This window comes from Protopterus annectens, chromosome 5.part0 (genome assembly GCF_019279795.1).
Source record: "Protopterus annectens isolate FY-2018-M chromosome 5.part0, PAN1.0, whole genome shotgun sequence".
In the NCBI taxonomy this organism is placed as follows: Eukaryota; Metazoa; Chordata; order Ceratodontiformes; family Protopteridae; genus Protopterus; species Protopterus annectens.
Window position 1 is genome coordinate 1,630,881,734 of NC_056735.1, and position 21,922 is coordinate 1,630,903,655.

Consider the following 21,922-nt stretch of genomic DNA (forward strand, 5'->3'; position numbering starts at 1 on the left):
ATCCAGGGAATGAAGGATTCTCTCACCATCTCCCTGTGGGTTAGGGAAAAAGGTAGGCAGGTGGACAGCCTGATTCAAGGAAAGGCCATTGATCACCTTGGGGATGAAGGGTTTATCCTGAGGGTGACCCTGTCCATATGGAAAAAACAGGAAAGGCAGGGTAGCCATAAGGGCTTGAAGCTCTGAGACCCTCCTGGCTGATGTCAAAGCTACTAGCAGGACTGTTTTCCACATGCAAAACTTAGGCGGCCTTGCCAGCCGGTTCAAGCGGTGGTAAAATGAGTTTTTCCTAGCACATAATTAAGATCTCAGGAGGAGGGGACGGTTTACTGGGAGGTCTTAGGTGTAGAACCCCCTAAAGGAAGAGTTTGGCTGGTAGTCTGGATGCTAGTGGAGGGTCTACAGGGAGGCAGGCAGAAATGGCAGACAGGTGTGCTTTTAAAGCAGAGTATGACAAACCTGTCTTCAGGAGTTCATACAGGTAAGACTGAATCAGAGGCTAGTTGCTGTCCAGCGGCTCCATCTGTCTATTATGACACCAGACAGAAAACCTTTTCCATTTGGAGAGAAGATTTTGTGTTGGGGTTCCTGGTCTCCTGCAGGACTGAAAGCACATCCTCGTTGTACATGTGTCTGAAGGGAATCAGAATCCTATCCACCACAGGGAGAGGTGCAGAGACCGCCACTGTGGGTATATCTGTTTCCCCCTTGTGCTGTGTGAGTAGGTCCACTGAGGGGGCATAACTTGTGGTGATTGCCCTTGGACAGATGAAGTAGAGAGAACCAGTGCTGCCTTGGCTAATAGGGAGTCACCAGCTAAGTTTTCGGTGTGTCTTGCTGAATTTTTAGTAGGACCCTCTGGATCAGAGGGAAGGGTGAAGGCATACAGGAACCTCCCCTTTCATGACACTGAGAAGGCATCTGTTTGCAATGCCTTCGGGTCGTGAATTCTGGAGTTGCCTGTTTTTGGAGGAGGCGAACAGGTCTATCCAACGAATACCCCACCTGTGGACAGGATCTAGAAACACCTCTCTTGACAGCATCCATTCATGACTGTCTGATATGGTTCTGCTTAGTGAAGCTGCCTGAGAATTGTGGTGGGATGGAATATAGGCTGCCTGGAGGGAGATTCCCCAAGAGAGCCAGATCCCATACCTATAGAGCTAATCAGCATAGGAGGTAGGACTTGTCCCTCCTTGCTTGTTGAGGTACCACATGACTGTAGCGTTGTCTATGAAGATCTTTAGGAGGCCCTGCTGAAGGTAAGGTTGGACGGCCTGCAGGGCGAGGAGTATTGCTGTCATTTCCCCCCGATACTGATGCGCACTCATTTCTATCTGTCCACAAACCTTGCACTGTCCTTTGAGCCAGAGTTGACCCCCAGCCCAGGTCTGAGGCATCTGTGTACATGATAAGGGAAGGGATGGGCATCTGCAGGAGCTGGCCTGGATTCTGCGCAACTTGGGCAAGCCACCATTTTAATTCTTGGTGAAGACAGGGGAGGAGTGGAACCCTGAACTCTAGAGGATGAGAGTGCTGGGTCCACACCAAGTGTAGGTACCACTGAAATTCTCATGTGTAACCTCGCTAGGGTTAACATAGAGAAAGTGGCTGCCATGCACCCCAGAAGTCTTACGAATTCCCTTGCAGTCAGAGCTGATGAATGGAGGGCAATTTGAAAGTGATGAGAGGGACACCACTTTTTCCTCCAAGAGGGAGGCCATCCTGATGTCTGTCCTGATTCTGCATCCCAGGAAGACAATGTCCTGTGTAGGATCGAGTTGGGACTTTGGAAAATTTATCAGGAACCCTAGACACTGCAAGAGGTCCTCAGTGTCACCAAGAAAGGTCCATCTGCTGTTTGAACGAGTAGGTCATCTAGGTATGGGAATATTTGTATACTCATTACTGGGGTTAGGCACTTTGTGAATACCCTCGGGGCAGTGGGAGAGCCCAAAAGGAAATGCACAGAACTGAAAGCGAGAAGAGCCTGCTATGAATCTGAGATATTTCCTGGAGGTAGGCTTTATGGGAATGTGAAGATAGGCCTCCTTTACGTCCAGGGCTACCATGAAGGCCTGAGGGAGAATGAGGGGAAAGAGTGGGTAATGTGAGCATCCTGTAGGAGGGTACTTTTAAGAAGAGGCTAAGGTGGGAGAGATCCAGGATGGGCCTACATGGTCCTTCCTTTCTGGGCACCAGAAAAATTCTCGAGTAGAAACCTTTCCCTCAAGCAGGGGTGGGGACTGATTCTATGGTGCCTTGCAGCAGCAGGTTAAGACCTGGTGTAGGAGGGACCACTGGGATGTGGGAGGGGGAGGAATAGGCAGTCTTGGAGGAGGAGTGATCCAAGTCAAAGCATCTGTCCTTCAAAATGGCCAAGACCCATTTGTCTGTTATTAGGGACCAAGGAGGTGGAGGGAAGAAAAGTGGCAGGCAGTCCGACACTGCCTGCCCTGTCTGGAAGGGAAGGCCTCTGGCCAGAGGCCTAAGAAGTCATTGGCTGGGCAGTTTGTCTCCTAGGAGGCCTTCTAGACCTAGGGAGGGCCGAAGGCCTAGATGCCTTTCTTATAAACTGTGTCTTAGCTGGGAAGTTCCTCTGGAACTTTGGGATTGGAGAGACAAGGAGACGCATGAGGTCTTGAAGCTCTTTCCCTTTCTGATGGAGAGACTTGAAAAGATCAGCCACCCTAGCATCAAAGAGGACCGAATGGTCCAAGGGGGCATCCAGAAGCTTGGCTCTGAAGTCATCAGGGAGGGGCTGCAGACGTAGCCAGGAATATCTTTTTAGCACGGATACTGATGCAGCTGACCTAGCTGAGGCCTCAGCTGCATCGTATGCGGATCAAAGGAAGTGCCTGTTCACTTGTGAGACAATCCCGAGTAAGGAAGACAAGGATGCTTTAGCAGCACAGTCAGGAATGTCATTAAGCTCTTTGGAGCCTTTGTCAGAAGCGCCAGAGAGTACTTGGGCATGTGAGACTGGTAATTTGTTGCCCTAAAAGCTAGGGTAGCAGAAGTATAAATCTTTTTCCCCACCTCTCCATGGCTTTGCTGTCCTTATCTGCAGGCAGGACAGTGGTAGTAGGGAAGAGTTTGGGTGCCCTGTCTGTAGAAATGGAAATAGTGGCTGGGTCTGCAGGGGGGCACTTGAATTGGAATTTATTTGAGTCAAGGACCCTGTACAATCTGTCTGCCATTCAAGAAGCAGGTGGTTGGGAGTCTGGATTAAGGGATGCCGCAGCAAATGCATCCAGGAAGGCAGGTTGAACAGGTGGGATATGTGACGGATTAGGTGATTCCACCTGAATCAGATCATAAAATCTTTTTTGTGCTCCAGACATGTCTGAGCATTCCCACTTCAAGTGTTCAATCATCAGTTTAACAGTGCCCCCAAAACTTAGGTCTTCCACTGGGGAATCCGGCTCAGTGGAGGCCTCTTCCAGCGATCCATAACCCGGGGGGGGGGGGGTGGTCTGGGAAGAGTACGACGGAGTCATCTGAGGAGTCAGACAGTTCCTCCTCTGAAGGTTGGCTCACAGTCCTCTTATGTAGGGAAGGCCTAGGGCTGAGAAGAGGTGGAGCCATAGGGGTGAACTCTGAGGAAGGCCTGATGTCCAAGAAAGCACTGTAGAGAGACTGGCTGAAAGCTTGCCAATCAGGTAAGGCCTCTGGTGATGGAGAAATATGTCTGGTCTTTTGTTTTTTCTTAGAAGGCCTAACCGGTGTCTGGCTGGTGGTAGGCCTGAAGAAATCGTAGGAGCGGTGGAGGCAGTATCCGAAGCACACATCACAGGTACTGGTTCCCCCCGGGCGTCTGCAGCAGTCACCAGTACATCCTCCCCAGACGTGTCATCCTCTCTAGATTATGCAGCATCCTGAAAGGTACCTGCTGTATCTGTAAAGTCGGAAGCTGGGTCCTCAGCCAAGCTGCCGGCTTCTACAGGTTGAGGAGCGGCAGAGGGAGGTGCAGTGGAAGTAGCAGGCGGCATGGACTTGGCCCTCTTCCTTGGTGGTTTGGATGGGGGGGGGGGGTCAGAGGTGGCTTCCATACAGAGAGCTAGCTGTCTTAGGCGCTGGTTTCTCAAGGAACAAGTAGAGAGCATGTAAGTGGCTGCGAAGGGTCTTGGGGATGAACGGTTTACAGATGGCGCAGTTTTTGTAATTGTGATCCCTACCCAGGCAAGAGACATTGGTCATGGGTGTCTTTATGGTGAATCTGATGACCACAGTTTCACTTCTTACTAGACATGAACAAACTATAAAAATACAAAAGGACTGAAGAAAAATGCTCCAATGGGGTACTTATCTTTAATACAAAACAGATCCGACATTTGTAAGTAACAGGAACACCTGACGTACGGCTGGCAGCTGAAAAGTTATGGGGGGCAGTGCGTGCAGACGTCAACTTTATGGCCCATGTACCTGCCTCCATGTCAGATGTCCAATGCACCATGAGGGACTGGAAAAGCTTTGGAAACCTGGCTGGACAAGTTGATGGTAAGAAAGGTAAACCCTCTAGCAGAATACTGCAACACTGGAATAGAAGGACATGGTGCATCCCTTTGGGATTCCCCGCAAGGGGGATTAGGGCAAAGTAGGTGCTGCATTTGTGGTTTATGGGAGAGAACAGGTCGCAGCAAGGCTGACCCCATCAACGAAATATCTTCATCTCTATGTTGAGATTGAGAGACTACTCCTAAGGCAGGAGGATACACCTGCTCAGTTTGTCCGTAATCACGTTCGAGTTCCCCAGGATATGCCTCATCAGAAAGCGTTTGGAAAAGACTGCCCATTGTCAAACTCTTGGGTTTCCTGATAGAGCATAGGATCTGCCCCCGTTTCTTGACATACCAGACTACAGGCAGGTTGTCTGACTGGATTGCAATTACCCCTGAAGGAAGGACAGACTGAAATGCTTGCAATGCTAAAAGCACTGCCCTCAGTTCTATGACACTGATGTTCACACTGGCCTCTTGTGGGAACCAAGGGCCTTGGACAGTCATTCCCAGAAAATGCCCCCCCACCTTATCTGGGAAGCATCCATGGTCACTATGGCCTTGGGCTGAGAGGGGGGGGGGGAAGGGATGACTCCATAAATTTTCTTCTGGCTTCATCCACCAAGATAAATCCTTTTTGCAGAGATTTATTATGAAGACTGGATGGGATATGGGGTGCGTTAGAAGTGACCATTGCAATGCCAAGAGCTACTGAAGCAGCCTCGTGTGATACCTTGCCAGGGGAAACTAATGTTACTGTTGTTGCCATAGTTCTGAGAACTTGTATTACCAGACAAGCAAGAACTTTGTCTTGGAAAAAGATCATTTGAAGTTGTGATCTTGGCTTTAACAATCTGTGATCAGCAAGCGAGCTCACGCAGGATATTGTATTTAATCTTGCTCCGATGAATTTCAGATCCTGCATGGGAGTCTGCTGTGATTTTTCTTTGTTGACTGAAATGCCTAGTGTTGCGGCAAGTTGTAGAAAGAACTCTGGCGTAAAGCAGTAGATGCCTGGAGGGGGTGGTGAGAAGTCAGTTGTTTACAATATGGAAACACCAGGAATCCCTGTAGTCTCAAATTAACTGCTATGATTACCATGCATTTGGTGAACACACTGGGTCTGTGGTGAGGCCGAAGGGCAGCACTTTAAACTGGTAATAACTAACTTCTAGCCATAAGCGGAGAAATCTTCTGGAGCGCTCGTCCATCTTTATGTGGTAATATGCATTCTGAAGATCTATAGAACACATCCAATCTTCTCTCTAGAAAAGTAAGGGCAGATTCAACTGTGACCATCCGGAATTTTGTTTGTTGCACAAATTTGTTCAACAGGTGGAGCTCCAGTCCCCTGTCTTTTTTGGCACTAAAAAAAATCTCTAGTAGAATCCGGATCCTATTTGGTCTGATGGGACTAACTGGATGATCCTTTTTTGAAGTTGCATTTGAATTTCTACTGGTGCTAGATCTCTCTGAATGAGTAGAACATCAGGGATTCGTCTTTGGGGTTTTGGGAAAAGATTGAAGGGAATGTGGTAACCTCTGGTGATTTTATGCACCCAGGAACCCGATGTTATTGTAAGCCAGGCTGAATGGTGCAGAGAAAATCTTCCCCCGAATGCTTCTAGAGGTAAGCAATCGGGCCTCCATTCAGGAGCACTGATAGGGTTGTTCAGAAAAAATCTCTGGAGCACTGGTTACGTGGACCCCCTTTGCCAAGGGAGGGGCATCTTCCATAACAGTTCCCCCCTCTGCCCCAGGGGGACACTCACCATGTGTGGCCTGAAAAGGCCCTTGGGTCTTCTTGAACCACATTTTTCCACTCCTCTGATTCTTGGAGTAAGGTCGTTGTGGAGTGGAAAAATGCACGCCCACAGCAGAAAAGGTCTTTCCATCCTTTTCAAAACTGGCTACCGGGTCTCTAACTTTTGGGTTAAACAATGAAGTACCAAACAAGAGCATTGATAAAGAAAGACAAAAGGCTCCACAAAATCATACAAGCGCATCAAGGCCTAATGGCAACAGCTGTACCCACTGCTTCAGACATCCCTTCAGTTGTATGCTTAATAAGCTGCCTGGACGAATTTGAGAAGCTGAGAGGCAACCTTATCTCGAAACTCGCCAGACACTGTCCCTGCTAGGGTGTCTGAAAGCTCAGTTATCAGATCCCTATGGAATCTAGCAAAGTGTGCCAAAAAGTTCAAGGCCAGAAGCAGAGACGCGCTTCCCAAATCTGTCCATCATCCCGTACTCTTGGTTAAGAGGATATTGCACTCTCTTCGGAGAGTTCCTTTTTGGTGGCTGCTGCTACCACCATGGCATCAACTGCTAGACCCTTAGACCAATGGGGCTGATCCTCCGGGGCTAAAAGACTCTTATCTGGTGTCCAGGGAATATGCTCTATGGAGTCAGGAGCCTTCCACACTTGTTGAACGATCAATTTGACTAGGTCATCAGCGGGCAGGGTCACCTAAGAAATAGATAACGGGCATGAAAAGCTTGCAAGAACACAGATTCCTCGGAGGATGCGTTGGAGGGCTTCCAATCACCCTTCTGATTTATTTCACCACAGGAGACATCTTCAGGGGGTGACCGTGGGGACCCTTCCCCTTCATCGAAATTTCTCTCATCAGTGACAGAGTCTTCTGGAGAATTTAGGTGCTTCCTCTTGCACGTCCTCTTATGGGGTGGCTCCTCAGGGGGAAGTTCTGAGGTATTTTGCAGCTCTTGTGCCTGCTGTCCAGACGTAGCAGATTGTGACAGCTGTGAACCACAGGAAAGAAAATTTGTGTCAAATCTTACCAAACCATAAATGTCTTTCTCTTCCATGTTGCAGTATTCTACATGTGGGTTTACCCTTCTTCCTTTCGCGTACGTCTGGCCAGTATTCCAAAGTTTTTCAGTCCCTCAGGGTGTGTCAGGCGTCTGACATGGCTGTAGGAACGTGAGCCATAAAAGTGATGTCTGCACGCATCAGCCCTCAGAACAGAATGCCCCAGTTGGAACCAGTCCTAAAAGGGCACAGCCCCGTCCAGTGTAACCCAGAAGAGCAAGTGCAACCTGACAGGAGGGGGAAGGAGGGTGGGAAGGAGTACTGCAACATGGAAGAGAAGGGCATCTATGGCTATGGTAAGATTTTACACAACTTTTCTATGTCCTTCTATTCCAATGTTGCAGTATTCTACATGCAGGTGAGTGCCAAAGCTCACTGTGAATGGGGTGGTGGTCTGACTGAAGTTTCCAGAAATCCGTGGATAGCCCTGGAAAACCCTGCCCTGGCCTTAGAGATATGGTCCAGCTTGTAATGTTTAGTGAAAGTGTGCACTGAGTAACAAGTAGCTGCTTCAAGAATCGAGCTGGTGTCTAGCCCCTTAAAGAAGGCTCCTGAACAGGCCATAGCGTTGGTGGAGTGGGCTTTAATATTGCCCTGAAAAGGTCTGTTTGGTCACTGCTTTCTCCAGGGCTCTGGGGTGGGAGACAAACAGTTGGTCAGATTTTCTAATGGACTTGGTATTATGGAGATAAAACCTAAGCTTTCAGTGGACATCTACGGAATGGAGTGCTCTCTCGCTTTCCCCCTGCGGTTTAGGGAACAAGGTGGGCAGGTGCATGGCCTGGTTCAAAAATAGGTTATTCACCACCTTGGGCATGAAGGACAGGTTAGTTCTGAGAGTAACCCTGTCAAGGTGGAAGACTGGGAATGGTGGGTTAGCCATCAGAGCTTGTAACTGAGACCCTCCTGTCTGAGGTCACAGCCACCAATAGAACAGTTTTCCACATGCAAAGCTTTAGGGAGGCTTTGTCTGCTGGTTCAAAATAAGCAAGAGTGAGTTTTTCCAGTACATAGTTAAGATCCCCAGCAGGAGGGGACGATTTCGGGGGGGGGGGGGGGGGGGGGCTCTTAGGTGAAGTACCGCTTTGAGGAAAAGTTTGGTAGGAAGTCTGGATGCTAGAGGTGGATCCAGAGGGAGACCGGTAGAGATTGTAAACAAGTGTGCTTTTATAGAAGAGTAGGCCAGACCTGTCTGCAATAGTTCACACAGGTAAGACAGGATTAGAGGGACGTCACTTGCCAGCGGGTCTGTCTTTTGTGACACTATACGGAAAACCTTTTCCACGATGAGAGGCAAGACTTTCTTGCGTTAGGTTTCCTGGCCTCCTGCAGGACATCCCGCAAGTCCCCGTTGTACAGGTGTCTGAAGGGGATCAGAATACTATCAACCACAGGGTGAGGCACAGAGACTGTCACTGTGGGTGTATCTGTGATCCCTTGTGCTGTGAGGAGGTCCACTGAGGGGGGGTAACTTGTGGTGATTGCCCTTGGACAAATGGAGAAGGGGAACCAGTGCTGTCTTGACCAGTAGGGAGTCACCAGCAAGATTTTTTGTCTGTCCTGCTGAATTTTCAGCAGCAACTTTTGAATCAATGGGGGGGGAGCATACAGAAATTTCACCTTCTAAGAAATTGAGAAGGCATCTGTTGCCAGTGCCCTGGGGTCTGGTGTCCTGGTGCAGAAGCCAGGAAGTTGTCTGTTGATGGAGGAGGCAAACAGGTCTATTTGAGGTGTACCCCACTGGTGGACCAGATCCAGAAAGACTTCTCTGTGAAGCATCCATCTGTGATTGTTTGCAATGGTTCTGCTGAGATAATCTGCCTGGAGTTGTGAAGGGAGGGGATGTAAACTGCCAGCAGGGTAATCCCCTGTAAGGTGGCCAGCTCCCACGCCAGCAGAGGTAGTCTGCAAAGGAGGTAGGATTTGGTCCATCCCGGTTTGTTGAGATACCGCAGGACAGTGGTATCTGTGAAAATCTTGAGTGGGCCTTGCTGGAGGTAAGGTAGGAAGGCTTGCAGAGCAAGGATGATTGGCCTCATTTCTCAGACACTGATGTGCTCTAGTTTGTGTTTGGCCACAAACCCTGCACATGTCTTTGGCCTAGAGTTTCTCCCCAGCCCAGATGAGTAGGTGGGGATGGTTGGAGAGGGAGGCCTGGGTTGTTGGCCACTTGTACCAGCACCACTGAATTTCTTGTTTCAAGCAAGGTAGAAGGTGGAACCTGAATTCCAGGGAATGCTGAGTTCAGACTGACCGAAGATGCCATTGTAGCTTTCTCGTGTAGTCTTGCCAAGGGGAGCATGTGTACAGTGGTTGCCATGCAACTCATAAATCTCAGGTACTGCCTTGCTGTCAGTTTTGATGCTTGGAGGACACAGAGCAGGTGGTCAGGGATACCACCTTGTCTGGCGGCAGGAAGGCATTCATGAGGTCTGTGCGAATCCTGCACCCCAGGAAGACAATGTCCTGTGTGGGATCCAGGTGAGATTTTGGGAAATTTATCTGAAAACCTACAGGCTGCAATAGGGACAGAAGAAGCTGAGTGTGAAGGAGGGTCTTCTGATTGTCTGCCTGAATCAGCAGGCCTAGGTAGGGGAATATTTGGATACCCTTTGCCCTGACTGGAGCCAGACCTCTCGTGAATACCCAAGTGCAGTGGAAAGCCTAAAGGGCAAGGCAGAGAATTGAAAATGGGATGAGCCTGCCAAAAACCTCAGGTATTTCCTGAATGTGGACTTTATTGGGATTTGCAGATAAGCATCCTTTATATCTAAGTTTGCCATGAACCCTTGGAGCAGGAGCAGGGCGTAAGAGGCTGGGATGAGTGAGCATCCTGAAGGTAGGGACCTTTAGGAAAAGGCTGACACACGAGAGATCTAGTATAGGTCTCCATGGTCTATCCCTTATGGGTACTAGAAAAATTCTGGAATAGAATCCTCTTTTTTGCTTCTACAGGCACTGGTTCTATGGTGCCTTGAGTCAGCAGAGCTTGCAGTACAGGTTGCAGGAGGTGTAGCTGACTGGTGGGGGGGCTGAGGAGTGCCCTTTCGTACTGGGGGGGGGGGGGGGATCCAGGTCAAAGTAACCATTCTGGATGATGGGAAGAACCCATTTGTCTGAGGTAATGTGGGATCATAGAGGGAAGACAGTGAGAGAGATGGGCAGAAAGGGCTAGAGGGGTTTGGTAGTAAGGCTGGCAGGCAGCCAGATGCTACCTGCCCTAACTTGAAAGGGAGGCCTCCGGCTGGGGCTGGAGAAGTTCTAGCCAGAGGGCACTACTTTCTAGGAAGTCTTCCGGGCCTGGAGGGAGCCATAGGGTGAGATTGTTTCCTTTTGAATTGAGTTTTGGCAGGGTAGTTCCTATGGAATTTAGGAATGGGTGAAACTAGCATGGTGTTTTGAGTTCCCACATTTCTTTGCCTTTTTGCTGTAGACACTTAGAGGTCAGCTACATTACAGCAAAACAATGCAGAACTATCAAAGGGGCATCAATAAACTTTGCCCTGAAGTCGTAGAGCAGGGGCTGTAGATGTAGCCAAGAGTATCTCCTTAAAGCAGAAGCTGATGCAGCTGACCTAGCTGAGGCTTCAGCTGCATCATAACTGCACCTTAAGGAGTATGTGTCTGTTCACCTGAGAGGTGGGAGCTAGGAGGGAAGACAGTGAGGATGTACCTTTCCTACAAACTTCTCTGCCGCCAGTTGAAGCCATAAGAAGTTAAGGTTCCCCCTTGTCGTCGGCAGGCGATGTCTGCAAGCCCTCCCCAGATGTGCCTTCTGTCCCAGGTTTTGCGGCCTCCAGACAGGTACCCGCTTATACATGTTTTAACAGACTCCGAACGTTCCTCCAGGTGAATGTCAGCCACAAGAGGGACATCAAGAGAAGGATGAGCAGCAAGTTCAGGCCTGGAAACCTTGGCAATCTTTTTAGGTGGTTCTATGGACTGATGGACAGACCTTTCCATCCCTAACACTAAGCGTTTAAGATGCTGATTCTCTAAGTTAATGTTCAAGGAGTGCAAACGACTGTGGAGTGTCTTAAAGACAAAGGCCTGACAGATCGCACAAGTAAGATGGTTGTGGGTTGGCCCCTAGATAGAAAAGGCAGAGTTTGTGGGCATCCTTATGGGGGATCTGATGACCACACCTGCAATTTCCTTTCCTGGATGACATGCAACTTCGACAGACATGCAGTGACAAAAAGGAATCAGAAACAGCCCCACCGAAGTACTCATCTTAGAAAAGAAGATAAGACAGTGAAGATGGCACAAAGCACTGACGTTCAACTGGCGGCAGAGAAGTTTGTAGGAAAGGTACGTACATACGTCACTTTTATGGCCCACACTCTCTCAGCCAATGTCAGATGTCCCATGTACCTAGTAGTGTCAAGCTTTTGTAAACTGACCAGACGTTTGGGTAGCAAGCAAAGGATAACCCAAGAGTTTGGAATACTGCAACATGAGAATAGGACATCAGCAGAAGGTTTAGGAGACTCCTACAGCAACTCATACTGCCTCTTATGGATCTCAGAAACTTGAGCACAATCTGATTTAAAAAAACTCCATCATCCTTGAGACTGTCCGCAAAGAAATCTCTTCAAAGGGAGTATCAGGACTGTTAGATTCATCTTCCTCTGACCCATAGTCCATAGGACAAGGAATATGAGAAGAGTAAGTAAGGGATTTGTCATCAGAATCCAACTCCCCCCTCAGAAGAATCCTGTTCCCTGGGTCTTTTAAGGGGAGTAAAAGACCAAGGGGGATCTGGAACAGAAACACCACAAGGAGGTTTCAATGCCATGAAGCACTAAAACACTGAGTGAAGGCCTGCCACTTACTCTGGATCCTTAAGGGTAGGAGGAACATGTTTAGTTTTTTATTTCTCTTTAATGGGACTTCAATCTCATAAAAACTTGGAAGGCTTTAAATCCAGGATGGCATTCAATAATAGTAGTTGGGACTTCTTCTCCGACTAAAATCTGAGGAACACTCCTAGGCCCCTTGGAAATCAACTGTGGTTCTCCCTGAACGACCGAAATGGATGTCTGCAAAGCCTGCTCAAACATGCTTAAAAGCAGGGTCCCCGCCGGCCTCCAACCCACTTATGGCAGAGGAATCAGACAAAGCTAGGTGAACCTTCAGGCATTCACTCACCTTGACAGAAACATCTGGTAGAGGAAGAACAGTTGAAGATTCCGGCCTAGGCTTCTTGGCCGCCTTCTCTGATGGTTGTCCCTTGGGGCAGGAAGTTCCCTCCATAGTATATTTCGCGAGAAGTTTAAGTCACGGATTCTCCAGATACAGCGTCAAAGAAAAAAGTCTACTAAACAAAGTTTTTGGTACAAAAGCTGACAGATGAACAGGATGTATGGTCGCCCGAGGCGCCAATGCAAAACGCACAGTTTGTGGCAGTCTCTATGGGGAATCAGTCTCCTACACTGGCATTTTACCCCTCTTGGATGACATGAAATCCCACAAGCAACAAAAAAACAAGTAAAAAAGGAACCCCAATGGGGCACTTTTCTGCAATGGCTCGGTGAAACCAGCAATGGAACACAAGCATTCAGAAAGATGATCAAGAGATGGTGCTCAGACTGGCGGCAACACCTTTATGCCCTACGCTGAGAGAGAAGAATAGGTGTGGATGTATGGTGTACCTTAAAGCAACTGTTTACTGGCCAGACATCGGGCTGCCAAAGGCAGGAAATCCCTAATGTTATGAACAGTGAACTGGAAGAACATCTGGTAGCTCAAACCTGCTGCCCCAAACTGAAGGCATCTTTTGTGCTCCTTTGCCCCATGTAAATAGGTGTCCTACAGAGCTAGTGTAAACATTAAGGCTCCTAGAAAAATCATGGGCAAGTTTTTAAAGGGCTAACATTTTCAAATTGGGAATATGTAGGAACTTGGTTAACTTTTACAGGTTTTAAGATTGGTCTTCAGGTGCCTTCCTTTCCTGGGACTAGAAAGATCCTTGAGCAGAATCCTGTTGCTTCCTCCCCAGTAGAGACTGGTTGAATGGACCTTTGTTGCACGAGTTCTTGCACGAGGGATGGAAGAAAACTATCTTTGGCATCCCTTGGGGGGGGTGTCCTCATCTGAGCTACATGAAATAACGCTTTTCTATTATGTTTAGGTCCCACTGGTCTCTAGTGATGAGTTTCCACTGCTGAAGAAAGCCTTTCCACTAGAAGGGTGGGGGAAGGTATGGGTTTGGGGAAGCAGATGTGCATAGTCACAAGCTGCTCTCTGGGGGAAGAGAGGTAAAGTCTTTTAATCCCCAGGGTGTTGTTCCCATCTTCAACGGTCTTAGTCTCTCTGACAGGGGAAGCCTCTCCTTATCTTGCTCAGAAGGCAGAGGCCAAGGTTTAGAAGGGTAATTTGTATTATAACTAGCTGTTGAAGACGAATAGAATTTTTTCAGTTTTGATTTGCCTCTCCTTTTTGTTCAATTTTTCAAACTTTCTCTGCTAGGGGCCCAAAAAGGAATTCTTTATCCAGTGGGACATTCAGAAGTTCTTCCTTTACTTGGGCAAAGTGTAGCTGGTTCCTCAGCCAGGTGTGTCCATGAATGACAGAACCCGATGCATACAATGCACAGTAACGATATTTTAGAGAATGCCTGGATATCAGCAGTGCTGCTCTACCACCAGTCTCTTGTAGGTCTTAAGGACTTGTCTGCACTTACCTCGCCTTAGTAATTTAATGATTTGTTCTTGTAAGGATTCCAAGCATTTTAACATGTTTAATTGGTAACTGAAAGCCCTCTCAGAGATGGTAGCAGATGTATATGTCTTTTTGCCAAATCTGTCTAGCAATCTACTTTCTCCATTAGGTAAGGAGTGCCTAACTGCACCCTTAGGGGCACCTTGAATAGATTCAGTGAACACTACTGAAGGATCAGCTTATGGGTTCTTGTAGAGGTGCTCGTGGGTCTCAAGCACTATAAAAATGATCTGGTTTTCTGGGTGAAAAGAGATGTCTTCAAAAAATAGTACTACATGAACCGGAGGAATAGCCAGTGGTCTAGGATATGACAGGGATTAGAAGTTGCCCACAGTGGGTTTTAGCCCTGACAGAATTCTTTGCACTCCCACTTAAAGGCCTCCATCTTATGCAAAGTGACCTTAAAGAATAAATCTTCTGGGTGAAGCAGAACAGGGGGTGTCAGAATCAGAAAACGAATTAGGGTAGTAGTTCAGAATAAGTCAGTGCTTTCTCAACCTCAGACTCTGAAGAGTCCAGTTCCTCTTGAAAGGAAACACTCTTCCCCCTTTTACAATGAGAAGCTTCAGTGGTAGGCAGTTGTCTCTGGCTGGTCTCCAAAGATTTCATAAAGGGCATAAACTCTGGTTATTTTAAGAAGGTCCTGAGTTTCAACCTGGGTAGCAGTGGCTGAAGAATGGGTAAGTAGGCTGAAGCACGCTGACTGGTTTGTCGGGTTTAGAAAGGGAAGCATCTGCACACGGTTGATCAAGCATGACTTCAGTTCAGATTCCTGAAGTTAGTTCATGCACAATAGCCAAATAAGATGAACCATCTCTATTGGCAACAAATGCTTGGAAGTCAAAGCCTGCAGAGCAGCTTTGAACCCAACTGACACTGGCAATGGAAAAATCAATAATGGCTTCCTGAGGTGTCAACTCCAGAAGGCTTGGGCCTAGTAGTTGGACTAGGGGGCTGCAAAATCCCCTCAGTAGAGTCACTGGCTGACTAGAACACTGACACAGAAATATCGCAGCCATCCACTGAATCCTTTTTCTTCAAACTTTTTACCTTTGTGTGCATTGCCAAGGTAGTGTCTGAAGCACAGAAATCCGAAAAAGCAAAAGGAACTGGGGATGAGAACACCGTGTGGGCGGAGAGAATTTCAGGCTCTCCACAAGGGTTGTAACTGGAAAACTAGCACAATCCTGACAATTAGAAAGATTGTGCTTATTCCCCAAACTAAACAGACAAAAAGGACGAGTCTTTATAGGGGATTTGTTTCTCACACTTCAGTTATCAACCTTTTTGAACATTAATCTGAAGAAAATGTTACCCAACTGGGTACTTACCTGACAGCAGATTGTAAGGAACTCTGGAGAAAATAAGCTGATGGATGGACTGTAAGCATCTGATAAAATGTAGTACTGCATCAGACTGCACAGCTATAAAGAAGTGAAGACTGTGCTGATGGATAAAGCTTACCCCCCTGACATCCGCTAGCATAGGGTGATGCAAAGATTCTTGAAAATCGGTCTGGTTGTAGGCTTCTGCATGGCAGGATGACCCAGGAATCAGTACAGCAACACTAACAATGAAGAACATTAGAAGGAAATGGAAATAGGTTCTGGAAAATTCAGTTATAACAAAACTCCTCAGAAACTGAATCAGAAACCTAATGAGACAAAAAGAGAGAATCTGTCCATTCATAATTAATTTGCGGTACAAAAATGAACATCTTCAGAAAATTAATCTTTTTTCTTTTACCACAAAAGCTAAACTACAAGGGTCAACAGCCTGAGAGCTAAGCCCAATAAATCACTCCTGTACAAAGTAAGCGACACAGGAGAACATTTTTTGTAGGGAATTTCTGAAGCAACAGACTCACCCTTGCCAGGAAAAAAAATTCTTGGGATAGGCACAGCATTCAGGCTAGACATAGTGACATTTCCTGCCCCTTCTCCCAAAATCAACAGTCTCTTTCCCTTGCCTGCTAATGACATCCCAACATCTGCAGAAGGTGTGTGTAGCCCCTGGTCCTTGGTGGCTGTAGGGACTACATCACAGGGAGCCAAGTAAAAAGATGCATGGTCTGACGAACCAAAAATGGTCACAGAAGTCTCACCCATCTGAGATAGTTTAGCAGCCTGCTGTGGTGGCAAATGCTGTTTAGTAATTTTCTTCATTTTTGTCTCTGGAAGAAGGGAGAACCAAGGAACCAAGAGATTGTTCCATGTTTAAGTTGAAAAAGATGCCTGGGGAATCCATTTCAGCAGTAGGCAGATGCTCAGGTTTAGAAGTAAAAAAAAAAAAAAAAAAAAAGCACCCCCCCCCAAAAAAGGAAGCGCAGAAAGCACTTTAAATTCTTACAAAGCCCCAAAAAGTAAAATATCTTACCAGAGAAAAAGGAGTTTTAACTTAAACAACCTTTTTCCAGAAAAGGAAAAGCACTCCTATTTAAGTTATTAAAAGTCATGAGACAGTCAAAAACATTTTCCTAGCTTAAAATTACTATTTCCACAGAAAAAAATAGTTTCCATCATAAAAAGTAGATGTGAAAGCACCCCCTCCATGGAACTTATCTGCCCAGCAATGAAAGGGATTAGTTGCCAGTCAGCCCTTGAAACACCCACAAGGGGAGTGGCTCCTCGACAGGAAAACTCTGAAGGGCTTGGCTCCCAAACCAGTCTTTTCAGTCAGCACAGCGCACGTTAATAGATTTGGGCTCGTGAAAAATGTCATGAAGCTTTGGAAGTAGGCCCGCTGTTATATCCATAGCAGGACATAAACCATACTGTGGCAGCAGTGATCCTAAACTGATACTTACCCTTTCTGGATGACAGGAACAAGCAATATGGATTTTAAGGAAGACTGAAAAGGTCCCCAATGGGGTACTTATCTTACTGAAACTAATCTGGCATCAGCAGTAGCAGAAACACTTGGCGTACAACTGGTTCTGGGGGCTGGTGCGTGCTGATGGCACTTTTATAGATAATATTCTCTCAGCCACGTCAGATGTCTCATGTACCTTGAAGGGACTGAAAGCTTATGAAGACTGGCCATACGTACGTGAGACTACAGGAGTAAACCCATATGCAGAATACTGCAACATGGGAATAGGACATACAGCTGATCTAACGAGGACCTACACTTAATAGGAATAAGTAAAACAATGTGCCTCTGTACTTGCCAGCTACTCAAATGTGACAACATTAAAAGTGCTTCTAATCACAACAAATGTGCCAAAATCATTCGTCTCAGTACTTTTATGAGGTTTCTTGCCGATGGGACATACCCAACTCCCTTTAAAAAACGCTGTCAATTCAGGAAGAATGGTAAATCTTTTTCTTTCGGCTTTTCTCAGTTATGGGTCGCCACAGCGGAACACCTGTCCGCTCATGACTGGCACCTGTCCGCTCATGACTGGCAGTGTTTTACAGAGTCGAGTTGCCAGCCCGGTGCCCAACCTTCAACAGAAGGCGCACACATGCACGCATTCATGCCTAGGGCCAATTTAGTGTGTCCAATCCACCTACAGCATATGTCTTGGGGATGTGGGAGGAAACCGGAGCACCCGGAGGAAACCCACGGGACCACAGGGAGGACATGCAGACTCTGCACAGAAGGCACCCCAGCTGAGGATCGAACCGGAGAACCTCTTGCTGTGAGGCAGCAACCCTAACTGCTGCACCACCGTGGCTGCCCACAGGAAGAATGGTAAATAGAAAACCAAAAAAAGGGTCTTGTCACAAGTCTAGTATTCACAAACTAGCAGCTTTTTAACTGAGGAAATGCTGAAAACTTCATCTTATTCCCAACTTCAAAAGCAAGTTTAAAAATGCATGTAAGCAAGGCTACCAGGAATATGAAACATACAAATAAAACCCCCTCCAGGGGACAAGGTCAGATGTTTACAGTGACCAGAAGTGTGCATACCCACTTCTCCTTACAGATTACAAGTGTCAGCAGTTTGCTACAATTTCCAAAAAAAAAAAAAAGAATGAAAATTTTAACAGCCACAAGAACTCAGAACGGCTTGGAAACAGAAGTCAGGAAAGGACCCTGACTCAGAGAGCTTGAGGGCCTTAGAAATCAGGATCCATGACAGGCCAACCCCTGAGTGATAACACTCGTTTTCCCTACATTTAGGGTAAAAAATCTGTAGAACTTTAGACTTTTCAATAGGATAAAAACAAATTAAAATCCAACAGAAAAATATTGCCGAAACAGATTACTCTTGCAGTTTTCTGTCAAGGCCCACAATTTACTGTAATGCACAAGACAGGAAAAAAATGCAGAAACAGAAGCCAGGAAAGGACACTTGCTCAGTGAACTTTAAGACACTGCAAGTGGAACTTACGAATAAGACCTTTACTGATAATACAGCTTCCCTCTTCTACGGGTAAAAGACTATTCAAACAACCTTAAGCCCCACAAACAAGGCAAACTGAAATGTCAAAAGCTCAAGATTTACTGTTGAAGCATGGAGACAAAATTAAACAAATTAAATACGTTAAGATTAAAACAGCAGAATAAAGCTGCAGATCAGGGACTACAGAATTAAACTATACAATGTTGTACTGACACAAAATAAATATTAAAGACCCGATGATAAAAACATAACCAAAAGGAAGTAGGGAGTAGAACGGATGCTTATTTGTGTCACTGCTGAATACAATGCACCCGACTATGGACTTCTGCACAACAGTTAAGCAGTAGTCCCAGACTAAAGATTTTTAATTCCCAGCCTTGAAAGCGCACACAGCACAAAATTTAATTCAACGAGACTGAGATACAGACCAAGAAATATCGCCACAAACTACTATTGAACATCTAAAGCGACAACAGTGTGACAGCTTCAAAACAAGCAGAAGTCCTCTACAGTACACAAATATATATAAAAAAAAAAACAGCTTTGATTTTTTTTACTTATAATTGCTCTAGGGCTTAACTTAAATCTACTGCTTACAAATCAACAAGAAACTTTAGTTATCAGTTCAAGTTTACTGCAGTACTTAACGTCCTAAGCACTTTTCAACACACAGATAAACACACGGGTTCCCATCATTTGACCGAGTTCCAAAAGGTCGAACACAACTGACAGAAAAAGTCATTTGACTAACACTCAAGTGTAAAAGTGTTACAGGCAGTATATGTGTGAAGGTATCACTTCTGATCATAGCAGTTAAGGGAAGTTAAGTCTAGAAAAAAGTGTGTGTGTGTAGTGGCACTGGGCAAAGACATACTTGCAAAACTGTAGGTGTTTGTGTGCGAGCGCACCAGCACAGATTCACTGTGTGCTGTCAAAATAAACTGTTGTGCAACTGTGGAGTTAGTATATACAACATAAAAACTTATTTTTATGTGGTGTATAGAATATTTTCTATCAATTGAGATTCAGTAATGAGTGCTCTAATGAGTTTTCAGTTATTTGTGGTCAGTGTTCTGCGATTCATTCAAATGAACTTTTGATCAAACAAAACCTAGATTCACATAAACATATTAGAAAAAGTACAAAAATAAATTAAGGTGGGGAATTCTAAGAAAAAACTAAAGCAAGTTCCACCACAATGTTAAAATCTGTGAACTAGTAATTAAATATTATGGTTTGGCCTTGTATAACTGCAATTATTGGAAACTGCACTTGCACAAAAAAAATAGTTCAATAGAAGGCAAGAGGAACTTGGCAACTTGCACAGCTATAAATTCCTGAAACAGGAAAATGCCAAATTGATACTATACATATGCTTTTCTTCCTGTTAAAATAACCAAACTTCATCTTTCTCATAATACCAGAAAAGAATGCGAGAAACTGCCCTAAGAATTTTTGTCTATCAAATGAAACTTCTGCATACTACCGCTTTGCTGCACAGACTGAATGCTTTAAAGCTGCCAGCAGCAGCCGTTTCAAAAATGGAGGATTTTCTATAGATTTTCCATTTGTTTATATTACATGTTCCATAATGTACATGTCCAGAGGTGTATCAATATAGGAAATACCCCATCCCCAACTGTAAAGGTGCTAATATCTGCAGCTCAACTAAAACTAAAATGCAAAAGTACTCTGTTTGGGAGGTAAACACAGTGGCCTCTTATTTTCTAATCTATACTGTAATCCAGAAGACAATCTAGTATAAACAAACAATTCACATGACAGCCATGCACACAATTAACTCAAGCCCAGAGACTGCTGCTACTGACCAGCAATGCAAAATATGACAGGAAAGGTTTCTGATCAGGAAAAGGGTTGTGGATAGCAATCAGCACATCCACTGCAGAATTTCTAAGCTGAATAATCAGTCTTATTTATGCACAGCTCTAAACTCGGTGGGGAAAAAAAGACCTCTGAAACAGATGTCATGTGCTATTATTCTAAACAACCATTACTCCACCTACCCTGATCAAGACTTCACAAATATACAGTTTGACATATGCCACAACTCCAACTAATTTCCGAAAACACTATAGACCACCCATACCTTACAGCTCTTAGATGAGCTAAACTACAGATTACATTCTCAAATTTTTTGCTGTTCTAACACAAGAAGCTTTCATAGAAAAAAAATGATCAGACACCTCTGGGATTAAGGGAAAAGATAAACCAAAAATACTTGCTCTTAACTATATATAAACTGTCTCTCCTCGCTGCCTGCACTTCTGAAGAACAAAATACTATCTAGCAATTTAACACTAATAATCAACAATAGATACACTTTTAAGAAGTGTACTTAAAGCAGACAAGAGAAGCTTGAGGAATATATACTACTGCACCAAAATATCTGGACAAGCATATGTAGCTCACATTACTCTAGCTAGATACAACATCTTCCAACATAACTTACCAATAAGTGAGACAGGTGGTGCTGAGGAAGATGGTACATTAGGATCTCCAATAGGAGGGGTACTGCCAAATACTTTGTTTTCAGAAGTTTCTGTACTTATCCTTGACCCAGACACAACTGTTGGGATCGAGTTTCCAACAGAAGCCTCTTTTTTCTCTTCTTTCATGCAAACTGTTGCTCCTAAACAAAAGGTAAAGGTTGAAAATACTTGAACTACCATCACCTAGTGCTAAAACTTGCTCACTTTACAACTTCCAAAACGTACCTGGTTGAACATTTACTACTGGGCTTGGAGGCATACGAGCTGCTGCAGGTAGTGGAGGAATATGGCCAGGAGGAAGGAATCCTAAAAAAAAAAAAGCATAAAAAATGTACAGTAGGATGCATGATAATCCTTAAGCAGCAAATCAGGAATGCATATGGCGCCTATCAGGGTCACGTACGAACATCATCTCCCATGACAGCATCACAAATTTACCACTCTTCTCAGGGGTAGGTTCAGACCTAAACAGAGTAATTATGTAAGAGGAATGCCAGTACAGGGAAAGTTACTGTATTCTGTAAATTATAGGTATAATGTTTGTGAAACAGCCTCTTGCAATTACCTTAAAAGAAATAATTTCAGTACTTCTTCCCAAATTTTTCTCTAACTTGTGAAAGTCATGAACCCAGTTACTGAATGACATGCAAGAAAGGAAAGTTGTTTAAAATCTTACAACCACAGATGTCCTTCTCTTCCATGTTGCAGTATTCTACTTGTGGGTTTACCCTTCTTCCAGGTCTCCAAAGATTTTCAGTCCCTCTTGGTGCTTCGGAAGTCTGATGTGGCTGCAGGTAACATGGGCCATAAAAGTGACGTCTGCATGCACCAGCCCTCAGAACATAGTAAAAGACCCAGTCGGAGCCAGTCTTGTAAGGGCATAGCCTGCCCAGTACCACCCAGGACAGCAAGTGCAGCCATACAAAAAGGGAAGGTGGGCGGGAAGGAATACTGCAAAATGGAAGAGAAGGACATCTATGGTTATGGTAAGATTTTACACAACTTT

The 21,922-nt window shown here is 45.5% G+C and overlaps 1 protein-coding gene across 1 annotated transcript in view; it reads right to left on the reverse strand.

The window, feature by feature from the left end:
• Nucleotides 1–21,221, reverse strand: part of LOC122801802 (spidroin-2-like) — a 1,016,563-nt gene extending 995,342 nt beyond the window's left edge. Inside the window, exons 1-2 of the mRNA XM_044071413.1 lie at nt 21,142–21,221; nt 20,877–21,056 (exon numbers count right to left, since the gene is read on the reverse strand). Of these exons, the coding sequence (XP_043927348.1) occupies nt 20,877–21,056; nt 21,142–21,175 (214 nt within the window). The 5' untranslated portion in view covers nt 21,176–21,221. The remainder of the gene's footprint in view (nt 1–20,876; nt 21,057–21,141) is intronic.
• Nucleotides 21,222–21,922: the final 701 nt, after the last annotated feature.